General features: G+C 28.9%; 2 protein-coding genes across 5 annotated transcripts; one reads left to right on the top strand and one right to left on the bottom strand.

Annotated features, from left to right (window-relative positions):
- Positions 1-8: 8 nt before the first annotated feature.
- LOC122567422 (DNA ligase 4-like) lies at positions 9-7,355 on the bottom strand. Of its 2 annotated transcripts, XM_043725897.1 has the most exons (12): positions 7,217-7,354; positions 3,414-3,597; positions 3,174-3,331; positions 2,835-3,091; positions 2,436-2,750; positions 2,017-2,323; positions 1,813-1,942; positions 1,487-1,741; positions 1,246-1,431; positions 846-1,163; positions 515-757; positions 9-439 (listed from the first exon to the last, which is right to left on the bottom strand). In XM_043725897.1, exons 2-12 carry the CDS (start codon positions 3,588-3,590, stop codon positions 95-97), a joined length of 2,691 nt encoding a protein of 896 aa, XP_043581832.1. In that variant the 5' UTR covers positions 3,591-3,597; positions 7,217-7,354; the 3' UTR covers positions 9-94. The 2 variants fall into 2 exon arrangements, with proteins under 2 accessions (XP_043581832.1, XP_043581833.1); XM_043725898.1 differs by lacking the exons at positions 9-439; positions 515-757; positions 846-1,163; ... (6 more) ...; positions 3,174-3,331; positions 3,414-3,597 and adding exons at positions 3,715-4,067; positions 4,177-6,020; positions 6,104-6,307; positions 6,375-6,814 and having other exon boundaries at positions 7,217-7,355.
- A 341-nt stretch (positions 7,356-7,696) lies between these two features.
- LOC122567421 (membrane-bound transcription factor site-1 protease) lies at positions 7,697-12,806 on the top strand. 3 transcript variants are annotated; one of them, XM_043725895.1, is made up of 15 exons: positions 7,697-7,749; positions 8,058-8,596; positions 8,685-8,816; positions 8,902-9,111; positions 9,187-9,371; positions 9,460-9,751; positions 9,853-10,004; positions 10,106-10,386; positions 10,465-10,576; positions 10,655-10,913; positions 11,000-11,274; positions 11,372-11,661; positions 11,743-12,019; positions 12,095-12,291; positions 12,377-12,806. In XM_043725895.1, the coding sequence occupies exons 2-15, from the start codon at positions 8,072-8,074 to the stop codon at positions 12,493-12,495; spliced, it is 3,306 nt and encodes a 1,101-aa protein (XP_043581830.1). In that variant the 5' UTR covers positions 7,697-7,749; positions 8,058-8,071; the 3' UTR covers positions 12,496-12,806. The 3 variants fall into 3 exon arrangements, with proteins under 3 accessions (XP_043581830.1, XP_043581827.1, XP_043581831.1); XM_043725892.1 differs by having other exon boundaries at positions 12,095-12,806; XM_043725896.1 differs by lacking the exon at positions 12,377-12,806 and having other exon boundaries at positions 11,743-11,910; positions 12,095-12,284.
- The last annotated feature ends 81 nt before the right edge of the window (positions 12,807-12,887 follow it).

Here is a 12,887-nt window from a genome sequence, read left to right as displayed (position 1 = left end):
AATTATATAATGCAATGTATAAATTTATTTTTGAACGAATTGATTTTATTTACATAGATATACATATCTAAAAAATCACTTAGTCTATCAATATTTATTGGACCAGGTATGCAGAATAAGGAATAATTGTATTTTGTTTAAAGCACTCTCCGATCCATTCGCTTTTAATAATTGTTAACGATGCCTGGGATTTATTGTCAATTAAATTTTGCAGCCCAATACCGGTGGAATTATTATTGATAAAAATATTTGTCACAGAATCGTCGATAGTTTCTCTAATAGTACCACCCATAAAACGAAATTCAAATTTTGATAAATCTGATGAGTCATAAAAATATCCCACGATACCACGAAATAGAGAATAAGGCGATATTTCACTATCAAATAATTCTTGATCTATTTTTTTCATTTCTGTATAATCAAATTTAACATCTTGCTCCTGAAATAATTTTATATAAAATTTAAATTATCCATAGAAATTTGATTTAGTAAAATAAGTAAATGAACGTGATACCGTATCTTCGACTTTTTTGAACGAACGTAGTAAACTCTCTTCGTCAGCATCTATAGTATAGTGATCATAATAATCGTCATAATGTTGTGCTAATCGTCGTTTTGTTGATTCACGACTACATATCAAATCCCATGGTAAAAAGTCTTGTAATGACGACCAATTTTCTTTTTTGGTAACTCGTCTAAACCAATCCAATGTTACCACATCATACTTTTTACTTTGTATGATGCAACTTGCTCTTACCTAAAGAATTTTATTCGATATGTCGACTATTCGAATAGTATTAATTGTTAAATTAAGATCCAAAGCTGATAGTAAATAGCACATTTACCGTTTTAACGTTACCAACAATAATACAGTAATTTTCTTTTAAAGGGTTTTGTACAACATTTGCTCTGTGTTGCACAAGAATTTCTTCAATCTGTTCTTTAGGTAACTCATCGACGCCATTTATCACGCAAATTTCTTTATCGTCAAAAAGTCGAGTAAGATGAACCGGTGGACTGTCATAAATGTTTAGTTTCATTGATTCCTCTTCATATTTTATTGAACGTTGTTTCTTTGTCTTACGTACTTTACTTTCACGTGCTTCTTCTATATCTTCATAAGGTATTTCTCGTTTTGTTAATTTCTGAATTGGTTGCGTATCCTTAAAAATAACAAAAATATTTGTTATTTATATTGTAATGATATAACATGTAATAAATCGTTCATTAATTATTAATTATTACCTTAATTAATAATTTCAAGTTATCAGTTGTACAAACGTCATACCACGGTTTATCAGTTCTAACACTTGTAACTCTAGGAAATCGTAAACTGTATCCGGTTGGATAATTATTACTACATATCATTTCCGATGCTTTTATGGTCAAAATGATGGAATTCTCAGGACGAATCCATAAATTTGGCTCAACCTAACATATTAAAATGATACTAAAATATAACGAATATTTACTTCCGTCAACTCACCTTGGGAGGCACAATATTTGTCGGTCGTTCGGTTTGCCACTTATCTTTAAACATTCTTCCGAGTTCTTCCAATGTATTCATAGAAAAACCACTGTTGACTGATACTACAGATAAAAATTTTGTAGGATTTTCACCAGGAGTTTTTGTAGAAGAAGCTACGCCCATTAAAAAGCTATTTACTAAACCCATGAATTTTTTACCGTAATAGCCGCCAAGAATAATTAAATCTATATCGTGTACCAAACCTTCAGAATACTAAAAGATTATTATTTATAGTAACAAAAAAAAATTATAACAATGTAAGCAAATATTATACAGAATATTACCTCAGCTTTTATTTTATAACAATCAGCACCATTTCGTACATTTGGTTTATATTTACTATCACATTCTTTTACTACAATTCCTTCTTCTTTATTCCTAATACTTTCATTGAATATTTTACATAACTCCTCGCTTAAAAGCAGAAATTGTATAAATTTACATGTAAAAATTTCTTTTTTCTTAAGCTGCCAATCATAACCAATTACCTTCTAGAAACTTTAGTAGATTTACATAATAAAAGGCAACCTTCTTCCTCTTTAAATACATCTTTTAAAATTTCAAGTCTTTTTTCATAAGGTTCGTTATTAAGTAAAATATCATTATGCATAATAATATCAAATGCAACAAAACATTGTTGATAAGGACTATCTTTTGAGAGTTTCTTAACATCATAGTTCATTCCCTTTGAGCCTAACAATTTCCTTTCTTTATGCCAACCCATTAATTCACCATCTAAAATGATTGATTTTATTTGAGGATTTAATAATCGACCAAATACACTGCTCATAAAACCTGAAATGTATAATTTTGGTACCATCATAGAGATCATGTCATCTTTACAAAAATATGTATTTAGTTTAATTTATATATAACATATTCTAATCAAGTTGCAACACATATATACCTGCAGAACTAGTTTCCCCAAAACCAGGCTTATTTGTAATATCATATCCTTGTCTTGTAAAATACTTATATTTGCCATCTTTCATATGTATTTGAGATCGTTCGCCATCATATTTGCATTGCACAAAGTATTGTTTTCTTCCATTAAAAAGTTTCTCTACATTCTCAATTTGACATTCTTCTAATAACATAGGCTTAAAATGAGAAAAAACTTGAATATCATGATGATACCTCAATTGAGGATCATATAATGTGTCACAAATTTGTCGCAAATTAGATGATACATCAAACAATGAATTTGCATCTGGATGAAAAACTAAAAAAAACATGTCACTGTTAAATGATATTGTTCTAAATATATTTTTTTATATATTTTTAAAGTAATATACAAAAAATAAACCTTGCAATATCTTTTTCGTTCCGATACCAAGATTCAAACTTTTTAGAATAATTCGTGTTATCCATTTGAACTCTAATGCGTTTGATTTCCTTAATAAATCTTTGAACGTTTCATTTCTTTTTAACGATAGATTATCGAGAATAAAATTGATTTGCTCTATTGTGATATGAGAACCTTCACGTTGAAAACGATTTTGTAAAACCCAATAAACTTTATCCGCAAAATTGCAACGTGTAATATTTTTTGCAGTTGGAGTTCTAAAACATTTTAGTTCCTTTTAAGATTTATGATTATAGCACACTATTAATACTAGGAAAAAATAAATATTAATAATCTTACTTGTACTGTTTGAGTTTAATTGCATCCTTACTGTTTTTCCCCAAACAAAATATACGAATATAAAGATCAGCAAGAGACTTTTCTTTTAAATTATATGCCTCACGTTCTCGTTCAAGATCTGGTAAGATTAATCTTAATATAGGAAAGAGTGAAACATCCTGTAAAAGAATTTTATTGAAATATTATGATTTTAATACATATAATCATTAACAACTTTAATTTAAAAATTCCAAATTTTACCATATCTGGATATTCAGTTTTTAATTCACGACCCATATTACGACATTTCTCAAAGAACTGCTCCAAAATATCAGCTTTCCTAGATATTCGTGATTTCCTAGTATCTGTTTCAGAGATTTTCTCAAATATACCGCACAATTCCACAAATTCAATTTTACTAGCTAATGTTCCATTCATTTTGCTCCTGTATAAAAAAGAATAGAACTCATTAATTATTTGAAAGATAGAATCAATGTAATTTAAGAGATGAGATAGTTTATTTATAAAAATCGTTCAATTTCTATAAAAAATATTTACATCTTTATTTACAACATAACATAAGTTTATAAATCATATACAATAATAATCATATACTGTAAATAACTTTCTTAAATTAAATCGTAATATAATTTTCAAGATACATTCTTGCTAATAAATAGTTTTCAGACTGTAGATAAATAAGATGTAGATTAAAGGCAGCTTCTTTTCTTAAATCTAAAAGATATGAATTCTTTTTAACTAAATCTCCAGGGTCCTTATCGAGTACTAATTTATAAAATTGTACAGCTGCTGGTAATAAACCAATTTGATGAAATGCACGACCCATATTGTAGTATGTTTCTTGTTCACCATCTTCGTTACGGAGTTGAGAATATTTCTTCAAGAAAGCAATAGCTGGAATAGAAAATAATAAATATTCAGATGTCTCTTTTTATGAATATATTTCCTAAAACAAGATATTAAATAAATTACAATCTCTAATTTATTTTTCAGCTGTAATTACCTTGACTTACAAGTTGATTCTTTTTAGCAGAAAATTTCTGGCATGCCATTTGTAATAAAGTTACACCAATAAGTAATGCCAATAAGGCACTGGGTACTACTTTGAAAAGAGAAATATAATCATTAAGAGCATATTTATATGTTCCCGAAATAAGACAGTTGTTTGCATGCATTATATGCAAGTATGAAAACACATCTTCCCTTCCAAGGAGCCGCATGATAAATCTATTGTGTCTACAATCTTCTGCTTTTTGCACAATAATATTTAATAAATTCCAAGAATTTGGTTCCTGACAAACGCGTATTAATTGTCGTACAATATTATATCCATGATAAGAATCATTGTTATAAATACAAGAAAGTAAGCATAAAAACATGATATGAGAATTCCTTTTCTCAAATCTTTTAGATGTTAAAGCACTAGAACAGATTCTTTGTAGTAATCCATACTTTTTTAATGTACAAGCCAGTTTACACATTTGCAAAAGTAAGAGAAATTCTTTCTTCTCACTTAATTCCGTATTATTTAGAAATGATGGTGCATTTTCTTCTTCAAGTTTTTCGCCGCGGGATAGTCGATGAAGTTGCAACGTTTCCAAACGTTGTCGTACTGCATATGCTCTAGTTAATGCATTTAATTCAACTTTGTTTCTTATGTTTGCGCAATGTCTAGAGAAAAGTAACATACCAGATTGGAAATATTCATCATACTTTTTTACTTTGAAAAGGAGTAATGTCCTTTGATATATTACTTGTGGATCTAAAGTATCTGACTCTGGATCTTGATTAAGAACTTCTATTGCTTTGTTGTATTGACCTTTTAATTTATACAGCTTAGCTAATGCTGTTCTTGCACCTAAATGTTGAGATGATAATTGTCTAACAACTTCATATGATTTTATTGCTTTTTTTAAGTCTTTGCAACCAACCCAACATTCTGCATGTCGTAACCATACTGCAGCTAAACTATAATTATTACTATTGACTAATGGTTCTAATAGCATTAAAGCATGTTTAAATTCTTTCTTCCCCATTAAAGCTTCAGCTATATCTAAAAAGAGATCGCCAGAAATTTCTGGATTTTCATTTAAATAAAAGTTGGGTAAAAAATTCTCAGCTAATTTCATCTGATTCAATTCAATAAGTGTTATAAGAAATTTTGCCTTCAAGTCAACAACAACATTATCTGGCACTCCACAAGATTCTATTTCACATATATTGCTATCTTCTAATTCTTCTTTTTTCTCATTTCCAAATCTTTTTTTTATTAAATCAGAGTCTTGAGTACCATCAATGGTTTTATATTTCACCCAAATGCTGGTGTATGTGGTTAAAATATTTAAACTTCTTTTAAACTTTTTTAATGCTATTAGTATTTCAGTCATGATATTAACTTCTTCTAGAGTAATGAAACTAGGACATTTTGAAAAAATATTTTCCATTGCTTCTAGTGCTTGTTCATTATTGTTCTCTTCCATGTATCGTTTAGCTAACATTTTAGCATATTTAATTATGTTTTGACCATCTTCAGGTTCTAATTGATGAACTAACTTCAAAAATCCTTTTAAATAAGCTCTTTTATCTCCATTACGATCTAAAAGTTGAGCTCTTGTTTCATATAAAGTTACATCTTTTGGGTTTGCCTGAATTGCTTTATTATAACATGTTATAGCTTGTTTTATGTCTCCACCTTCAAGAGACATATTAGCCAATCTCACCCATTGATCTGCATCTTTTGGATTAAGATGCGCTGCTATCAAAGCAAACTGTAATGACTTTTCTGGCTGATCCGTTTCATATATCATTGCTAATGTATGAAATGGTTCTGGAGCACTTGGTACTTGTCTATAGAAACATTGAAGAATTTATATTGCTTTATTTATTATTATTTAGGAATGACACATCATCATTTGAAAAAATACACCTGCCTGATTATTTCCATACATATCTGAGCAGCTAATTCTGTATCTCCTCTAGCATATCTTAAATTTGCTTCACCCATAAGACCTTGCAGAACAGGTGGAAGTGTCCTCTTTTTCCGTTTATGACGTATTTGTCCTCCACTTTGTGGCTTTGACGTTTTAGACTGAATTATTTTATTTGTTTCTACTTCTTCACTTTCAAAATCATTTCTAAAAACAAGAAAGTTTGTTTACTAGGAATTTTATAAGAATACACAGATCCATATTAAGCTACTACCTAGAAAAATCAAATTCTGCAGTTTCTAAATCTACATCTTGATCCATTCTAGAAGAATATTCAGAGAATGTCAACTCTCCATTTAAAAACTGCTTTGTTAATTGATCCTCTTCATCTGCAGTTATTAATAAATCATGATCTTCTTCTTCTGTGGTAATATCCATAGCAGAAGTACTTTGTCTCGAATAAACATCTGATATAACATTTTGTGGCACATTTTCTATTTCTAAAGCTTGTGCTTCAATAAATTCTGTCATATCAACATTCATGTTATTTAAGGCATTTTCATCTAATTCTTCTATAATCACAGGAGCTATTGCACTTTTTTCATCGAACGCCATATTTTTATCCTTGAGCTTTTGATTATTGTATTATATACACTATTATATACACTAAATGTTATTATCAAATTATTCACTTTTCAGTCACACCACAGAACACTAAAATAAATATAAGACTAAACTCATGTATCTTTATGTTTAAAGATTTACACATTAAATAGAGATAATACAATTATCACACATAATATGTGATATGTGATTATTGCTGTACAATAAATATACATTAAAAATTGTTATTGCAAGGTACTGATTTTATATACGTATTAAGAGATATTTACATTATAAATATACAAATATTAACATTTACAATGCATGTTAATCGTGAGAAACATAAATGTCATACAATACACATATTACATCTACATCATATCATTAAAACACTTTTTATATAATATTATCAATAATTTATACGCATTAACATTCGTGTACTTATATTGTAAATTAAATATTTATGAGAAATAAATGTATATAAAAGGTTAAGTTACCACATAAATTGTTTACCTTTTATTAAAGTTCTAGTAGAGTGATTAATATTAGATTCCTGGCACAGATATAACTTTATAAATATACATTTGTCTTAAACATACAATTATTATATTTTTATTTCTGCGTCTACAAGATAACAACTTATACTTTTGATATTGACATCATCACTTTACGATGTGAAGTTCTGTAAACAATACGATAGTAAACTGCATTATGATTTCTTTATCCGTTGTTTATTGGCACAATTTATATATAATAGAGTATACGAGTTGTAATGTAGAGAAGTAAGGGACGTAAAAACATTAAACGAAAATGTATGTTGTGAATACTTTGATATTTCATTTGAAGTGGATTTTTATTTTAAGAATGTTGAGGTTATGACATCAAAACAAGGTTTTTAACAATAAAAAACATCTATATATGTCATTTTTAGATTTCTTAAACATTAAATAAGAAATTATTATATTATCTTATTATTGCTCGAAACGTTGAAAAAAAAGCATGGGCAGAGAAAATACAATTTAATAAATTATGTCTCTCTACTACATGTAAGTTTTACAAAGTACAATATGCATGAATTGTAATCTCAATCACATTCATATAAACAGAATTAATTACAAGTTATTTTAATTTTTTTTATTTTAACGTTCAAATATAAATAAAAATGTAGTAGTTTATTATTAAAATCTAAAAAGAAAGTTTCTTTTGTTTTGTTCTACAATGTAATTTTAAAATAATTTATTCTAAATTATATTATATTATATCATAAGTAGATGATTCTATATTTTGTATATTTATTTCCTTATATAACAATTATATGTGATATATGATATTAATTTTCTTATGTATTTTTCAGCTGATATTAATAGTATGAAGCCACATACATGTTGGCTATATGTCTCTTTATTATTACTACTTAATATTGTGATTCGATCATCTCGTAATCAAGTAAACTGTTTATTAGAAAAAAACAATTCTGTAAACTCTGAACTTAATAATGTACCTAAATTACCATGCCATGGCAATAGCCTTGAACAAGTAAAAGTCCATTTTACTAGCAGAATTGTTGAAAATGAATACATTGTTGCATTTAAAGGCTATTATAAACCACATACACGTGAAAATTACATAAAAGCTGCATTGAATTCATCTGGTATTCATAAGTGGAAAATTTTATTTCGTGACAACTTGGCTAGCAATTATCCAAGTGATTTTGATGTTGTTCTCTTAGAAGAAACAGATAAACATAATGGTCTTAGCGCTTTGACTGATCATCCTCTCATTAGAAGAGTAACTCCTCAAAGACTTGTACAAAGAAGTTTAAAGTTCGTTAACGCATCAGAGGATGCAGATTTTCTAGAATACAAAAATTTCAAAAGAAAAATTAACAATTATGTGAGTTTTTATATTTTAACTTTAATTTGTATAATCAAGATAATAATAAATAATAATTTTATTTATCGTGACTTATATTGAATTTTAGAACAATCAGTTTTGGCAATCAACCAATCGTCATACATCACGTAGATTATTAAGAGCTATACCAAAACAAATTACAAGTATACTTCAAGCTGATGCTTTATGGGGTATGGGTGTTACTGGAAATGGAGTCAAGGTGGATAACTTCGTTTAGGATATAGGTCTTAAGAAATTAAATAAATTGAAATAATATTTATTATATACATAATAATTATTATTAGGTAGCAATATTTGATACTGGACTAGCAGCTAGTCACCCACATTTTAAAAAAATTAAAGAACGTTCAAATTGGACAAATGAAAAAACACTAGAAGATGGTTTAGGTCATGGGACATTTGTAGCTGGAGTTATTGCATCATCTTGTATAGATTGTCTTGGTTTTGCACCTGATGCTGAACTTCACATATTTCGTGTTTTTACTAATACTCAGGTATGTTTATCATTATATCCAGTATATCTACTTTTCACTTAACTTGAAACATCAGAACGTCCTTGCTCTTCACAGGTATCATACACATCATGGTTTTTAGATGCATTCAATTATGCTATTCTTACAAAAGTTACTGTACTGAATCTTAGTATTGGAGGACCAGATTTTATGGACCATCCATTCGTTGATAAAGTATGGGAATTAACAGCAAATGGTGTAATTATGGTTTCTGCTATTGGTAATGATGGACCTTTATATGGGTAAGGAATTTTCTTTATATTTATTTCTCTTAATTTTATAATACATGGAATTATAATTTTATAATAAATGGAATCTCATTTAATATAGCACCCTAAATAATCCTGCGGATCAGATGGATGTCATTGGAGTAGGTGGAATCAACTGGGAGGATCAAATAGCAAGATTTTCGTCACGTGGTATGACTACATGGGAGTTACCATCAGGATATGGGAGAGTAAAACCTGATTTAGTTACATATGGATCAGGAGTACGAGGTTCTGCATTACAAACAGGTTGTAGAACCTTATCTGGAACTTCTGTTGCTAGTCCTGTTGTTGCTGGAGCTGTAGCACTTTTAGCCAGTGGGTTTGTACAAGCAGATGGATCTGTTAAACAAAGAGTAATTATATATTAAATCTTTATCTTCTTGTACATTTATCTCTTCTATAAATAAATATAGATAAATGTTTAATGACAAAATTATTATTTTAATTATTTTAGATTACTCCAGCAAGTATGAAACAAGCATTACTTACTTCTGCACGTCGTTTATCGGGAGTTGGAATGTTTGAACAAGGTGCTGGAAAGCTAGATCTTTTACGAGCATTTCATTTTCTACGTTCGTATACACCTATCGCTACACTAAGCCCAAGGTAATTACTTTCTTATATTATATAGTTCATTATTTTAATATTAATTATGATCTATAAAATGGTGTATAATATGATACATAAACTATGATGCACATTATTAGTTATATAGACTTAACTGAATGTCAGTATATGTGGCCATACTGTACACAAGCTGTATATCATACTGGTATGCCTACAATTGTAAATATAACTATAATAAATGGCTTGGGAGTATCTGGTCATGTAACAGAGCTTGTATGGCATCCGTATACCGGCAATGGTAACGGTGAGCGAATCGATGTATCAGTAACTTATAGTGATGTTCTTTGGCCATGGTCTGGATGGTTAGCAGTTGCTATAACAGTTCCACCATCAGCTCGTGGTTGGCAAGGCATAGCACAAGGTTGAAATTACTTCTATTTCTAATATATTAAATAATACTCTATAATATTATTATGTTAGAATTTAATTCTATAAATAGGTCATATATCGGTTACAATTGAGTCACCGCCGAGTGATGGAGAAGAAAAAGTAAGACAATCTAAAATAGAATTACCCTTAAAAGCAAAAGTTATTCCTACACCTCCCCATCAGTAAGTATAAGGAAGAAGTTTTAGTTATAGTATAGAATTTTGCTATACAACTAAAATTGAATAACATTTCCTTAATAGTAAACGTATCCTATGGGATCAATTTCACAATCTACGTTATCCTCCCGGATACTTCCCGCGAGATGATTTGCGTGTGAAAAATGACCCACTTGATTGGAACGGTGACCATATTCATACTAACTTTAAAGATATGTATCAGCATTTACGTAATGCTGGTTATTATTTAGAGGTACTTGGTGCTCCATTCACTTGTTTTAATGCCAAAAATTATGGTACCTTACTCATTGTCGATAGTGAAGAAGAGTTTTTTCCTGAAGAGGTAATATTATACGTGTTATATAATGTTCAATAACATTTTCTGGTAATGTTTAATTAATTTAAAATTTACAAAAAACTATGTTTCAGGTAGCTAAATTAAGGAAAGATGTAGAAGAAGAAGGTCTTTCTGTAGTCATATTTGCAGATTGGTATAATGTCACTGTTATGAGGAAAGTGAAATTTTATGATGAAAATACTCGGCAATGGTGGATACCAGATACAGGAGGTGCAAATGTGCCAGCCTTGAATGATTTACTATATCCTAACTGGGGAATTGCATTTGGTGACCAAGTACGCAATGGTCAATTTACTCTTGGTCAACATCCACCTGTTACTTTTGCTTCTGGTACTACAATCACTCGGTACGTGATATAATAAATATCATAGCTAACTATTTAAATTGTTATATATATATTAACTTTAATAATGAGATAAAATATATTTTTTACATTTATCAAGATTTCCAAAGGACGGAGTTATTCTTTATGCAGAATTACATGACCAAGGGCAGGAACTTTTGCTTGAATCAGAATCAAGATCTACAATCCCAGTGCCAATTCTCGGACTTTTTCAAACTAACGGTTATGTAAATATGAAAGAACTGTATAATGACAATTACAGTAACAACGAGATAGTGGGGAAAGAAAATGTGGAAAAAAATAATATGAAAGATCAAGCAAAAATTGTATCAGGTAGAATTGTAGTATATGGGGATTCAAATTGTATCGATGACAGCCATTTACAAAAACGTACGTTTCTTTCATGAAATCTTTAACTTAGTAATTATATTATTTTTTATTCTTCAATTAAAACTAAATGTTATCTTTTAGCTTGTTTTTGGATGCTTGATGCTATACTGGAATATACAACAACGGGACATATCGCAACTGTTTTTACAGACGAAAGTCAAACTAAGGCAAAAGTTCTTGAGAAGTCTAGTATTTTAGACAGTAATGAATTACCGCAACGTATGGAAGGAAGTTATTTGAAACGTCATAGTAAAGTATTACTGCCTGAAAATACTAATGCTGGTCATATTAGACCACTTCCATCTTGTCCTACTATTACTCCTGCTATTCCAAAACCTTTAAACGAATCTGTCCCTTTGTAAGTTATTATAAATGTTATTAAATTTCATTCGATAAATAAGTACATTACAGTATGACTTTAATTTTATTTCAGAAATCTTTATAAGCCTCAAAAACTATTGTCTGTTGGAGACACAATAGTTGCTATAAATCCAGTTCTACAAGATTCAAGTCCATTATGGCTTAGGAGACGTGTTGGAGGTGCAAATATTCCTACATTACATCACGCAGATCGAAATAATATTGATGAATTAAAACAAAATGATCAAGATAATGGTATAATACTTACAAGTAAGTGGAGTTACATAGGAGGAATAATAATTGTAGCAAGTATTTTTTTTTACTTATTAAATCGATGGAATTGCTTAACAAAAAGGCATTCTCGAAGAAAACGAACAGTCGGTAGATTACGCAGAGTTATTCAAACAATTTCTCTACGCAGAGTGCCTCAAATGTGACTGTGTATTTGACATACCTTCAACTAATACAAGATAATGTTCAATTATCTGTGGTAAACGCTTAAAAATATAATAAACTATATTATGTGCCTTTAAATATATAGTACTCAACATAAATCTAAAAGTTACATAAATTATTTTGATAAATTTTATGAGTTGTTGATTAATTTTGTATAGTGCAAGTTTCTGTTGATATACAGGTACAAAATGCAAGAGTACCCTATTATTTCGTTTATTAAGCATATAAGTGAAAAATAAAAATAAGGAAGATACGGACACTTTACATATAAAAATATACATACGTTAAAATATATTAGTAAAATGCATGGAATAGAGTAAATATAAATTTGCACGATAAATTATAAAAACATCATTTTAGATTCAATATTGACAATATTTTATATGTTTATATTTTTTCAAATATTTTAA

Source organism: Bombus pyrosoma, linkage group LG5, assembly GCF_014825855.1.
Source record: "Bombus pyrosoma isolate SC7728 linkage group LG5, ASM1482585v1, whole genome shotgun sequence".
Taxonomy (NCBI): Eukaryota; Metazoa; Arthropoda; class Insecta; order Hymenoptera; family Apidae; genus Bombus; species Bombus pyrosoma.
This window is presented reverse-complemented; position numbering and strand designations above follow the sequence as displayed.

Bases quoted from the DNA above. Each gene is read 5' to 3' on its own strand.
- LOC122567422 (XM_043725897.1), bottom strand. From the start codon at position 3,590: ATGAATGGAACATTAGCTAGTAAAATTGAATTTGTGGAATTGTGCGGT. The intron at 3,332-3,413 runs GTAAAATTTGGA...ATTCTTTTACAG, and splicing joins AAACTGAATATCCAGATATG to GATGTTTCACTCTTTCCTAT. The intron at 1,164-1,245 runs GTAATAATTAAT...GTTATTTTTAAG, and splicing joins ACTTGAAATTATTAATTAAG to GATACGCAACCAATTCAGAA.
- LOC122567421 (XM_043725892.1), top strand. From the start codon at position 8,072: ATGAAGCCACATACATGTTGGCTATATGTCTCTTTATTATTACTACTT. The intron at 8,817-8,901 runs GTGGATAACTTC...AATTATTATTAG, and splicing joins TTACTGGAAATGGAGTCAAG to GTAGCAATATTTGATACTGG. The intron at 9,112-9,186 runs GTATGTTTATCA...TGCTCTTCACAG, and splicing joins GTGTTTTTACTAATACTCAG to GTATCATACACATCATGGTT.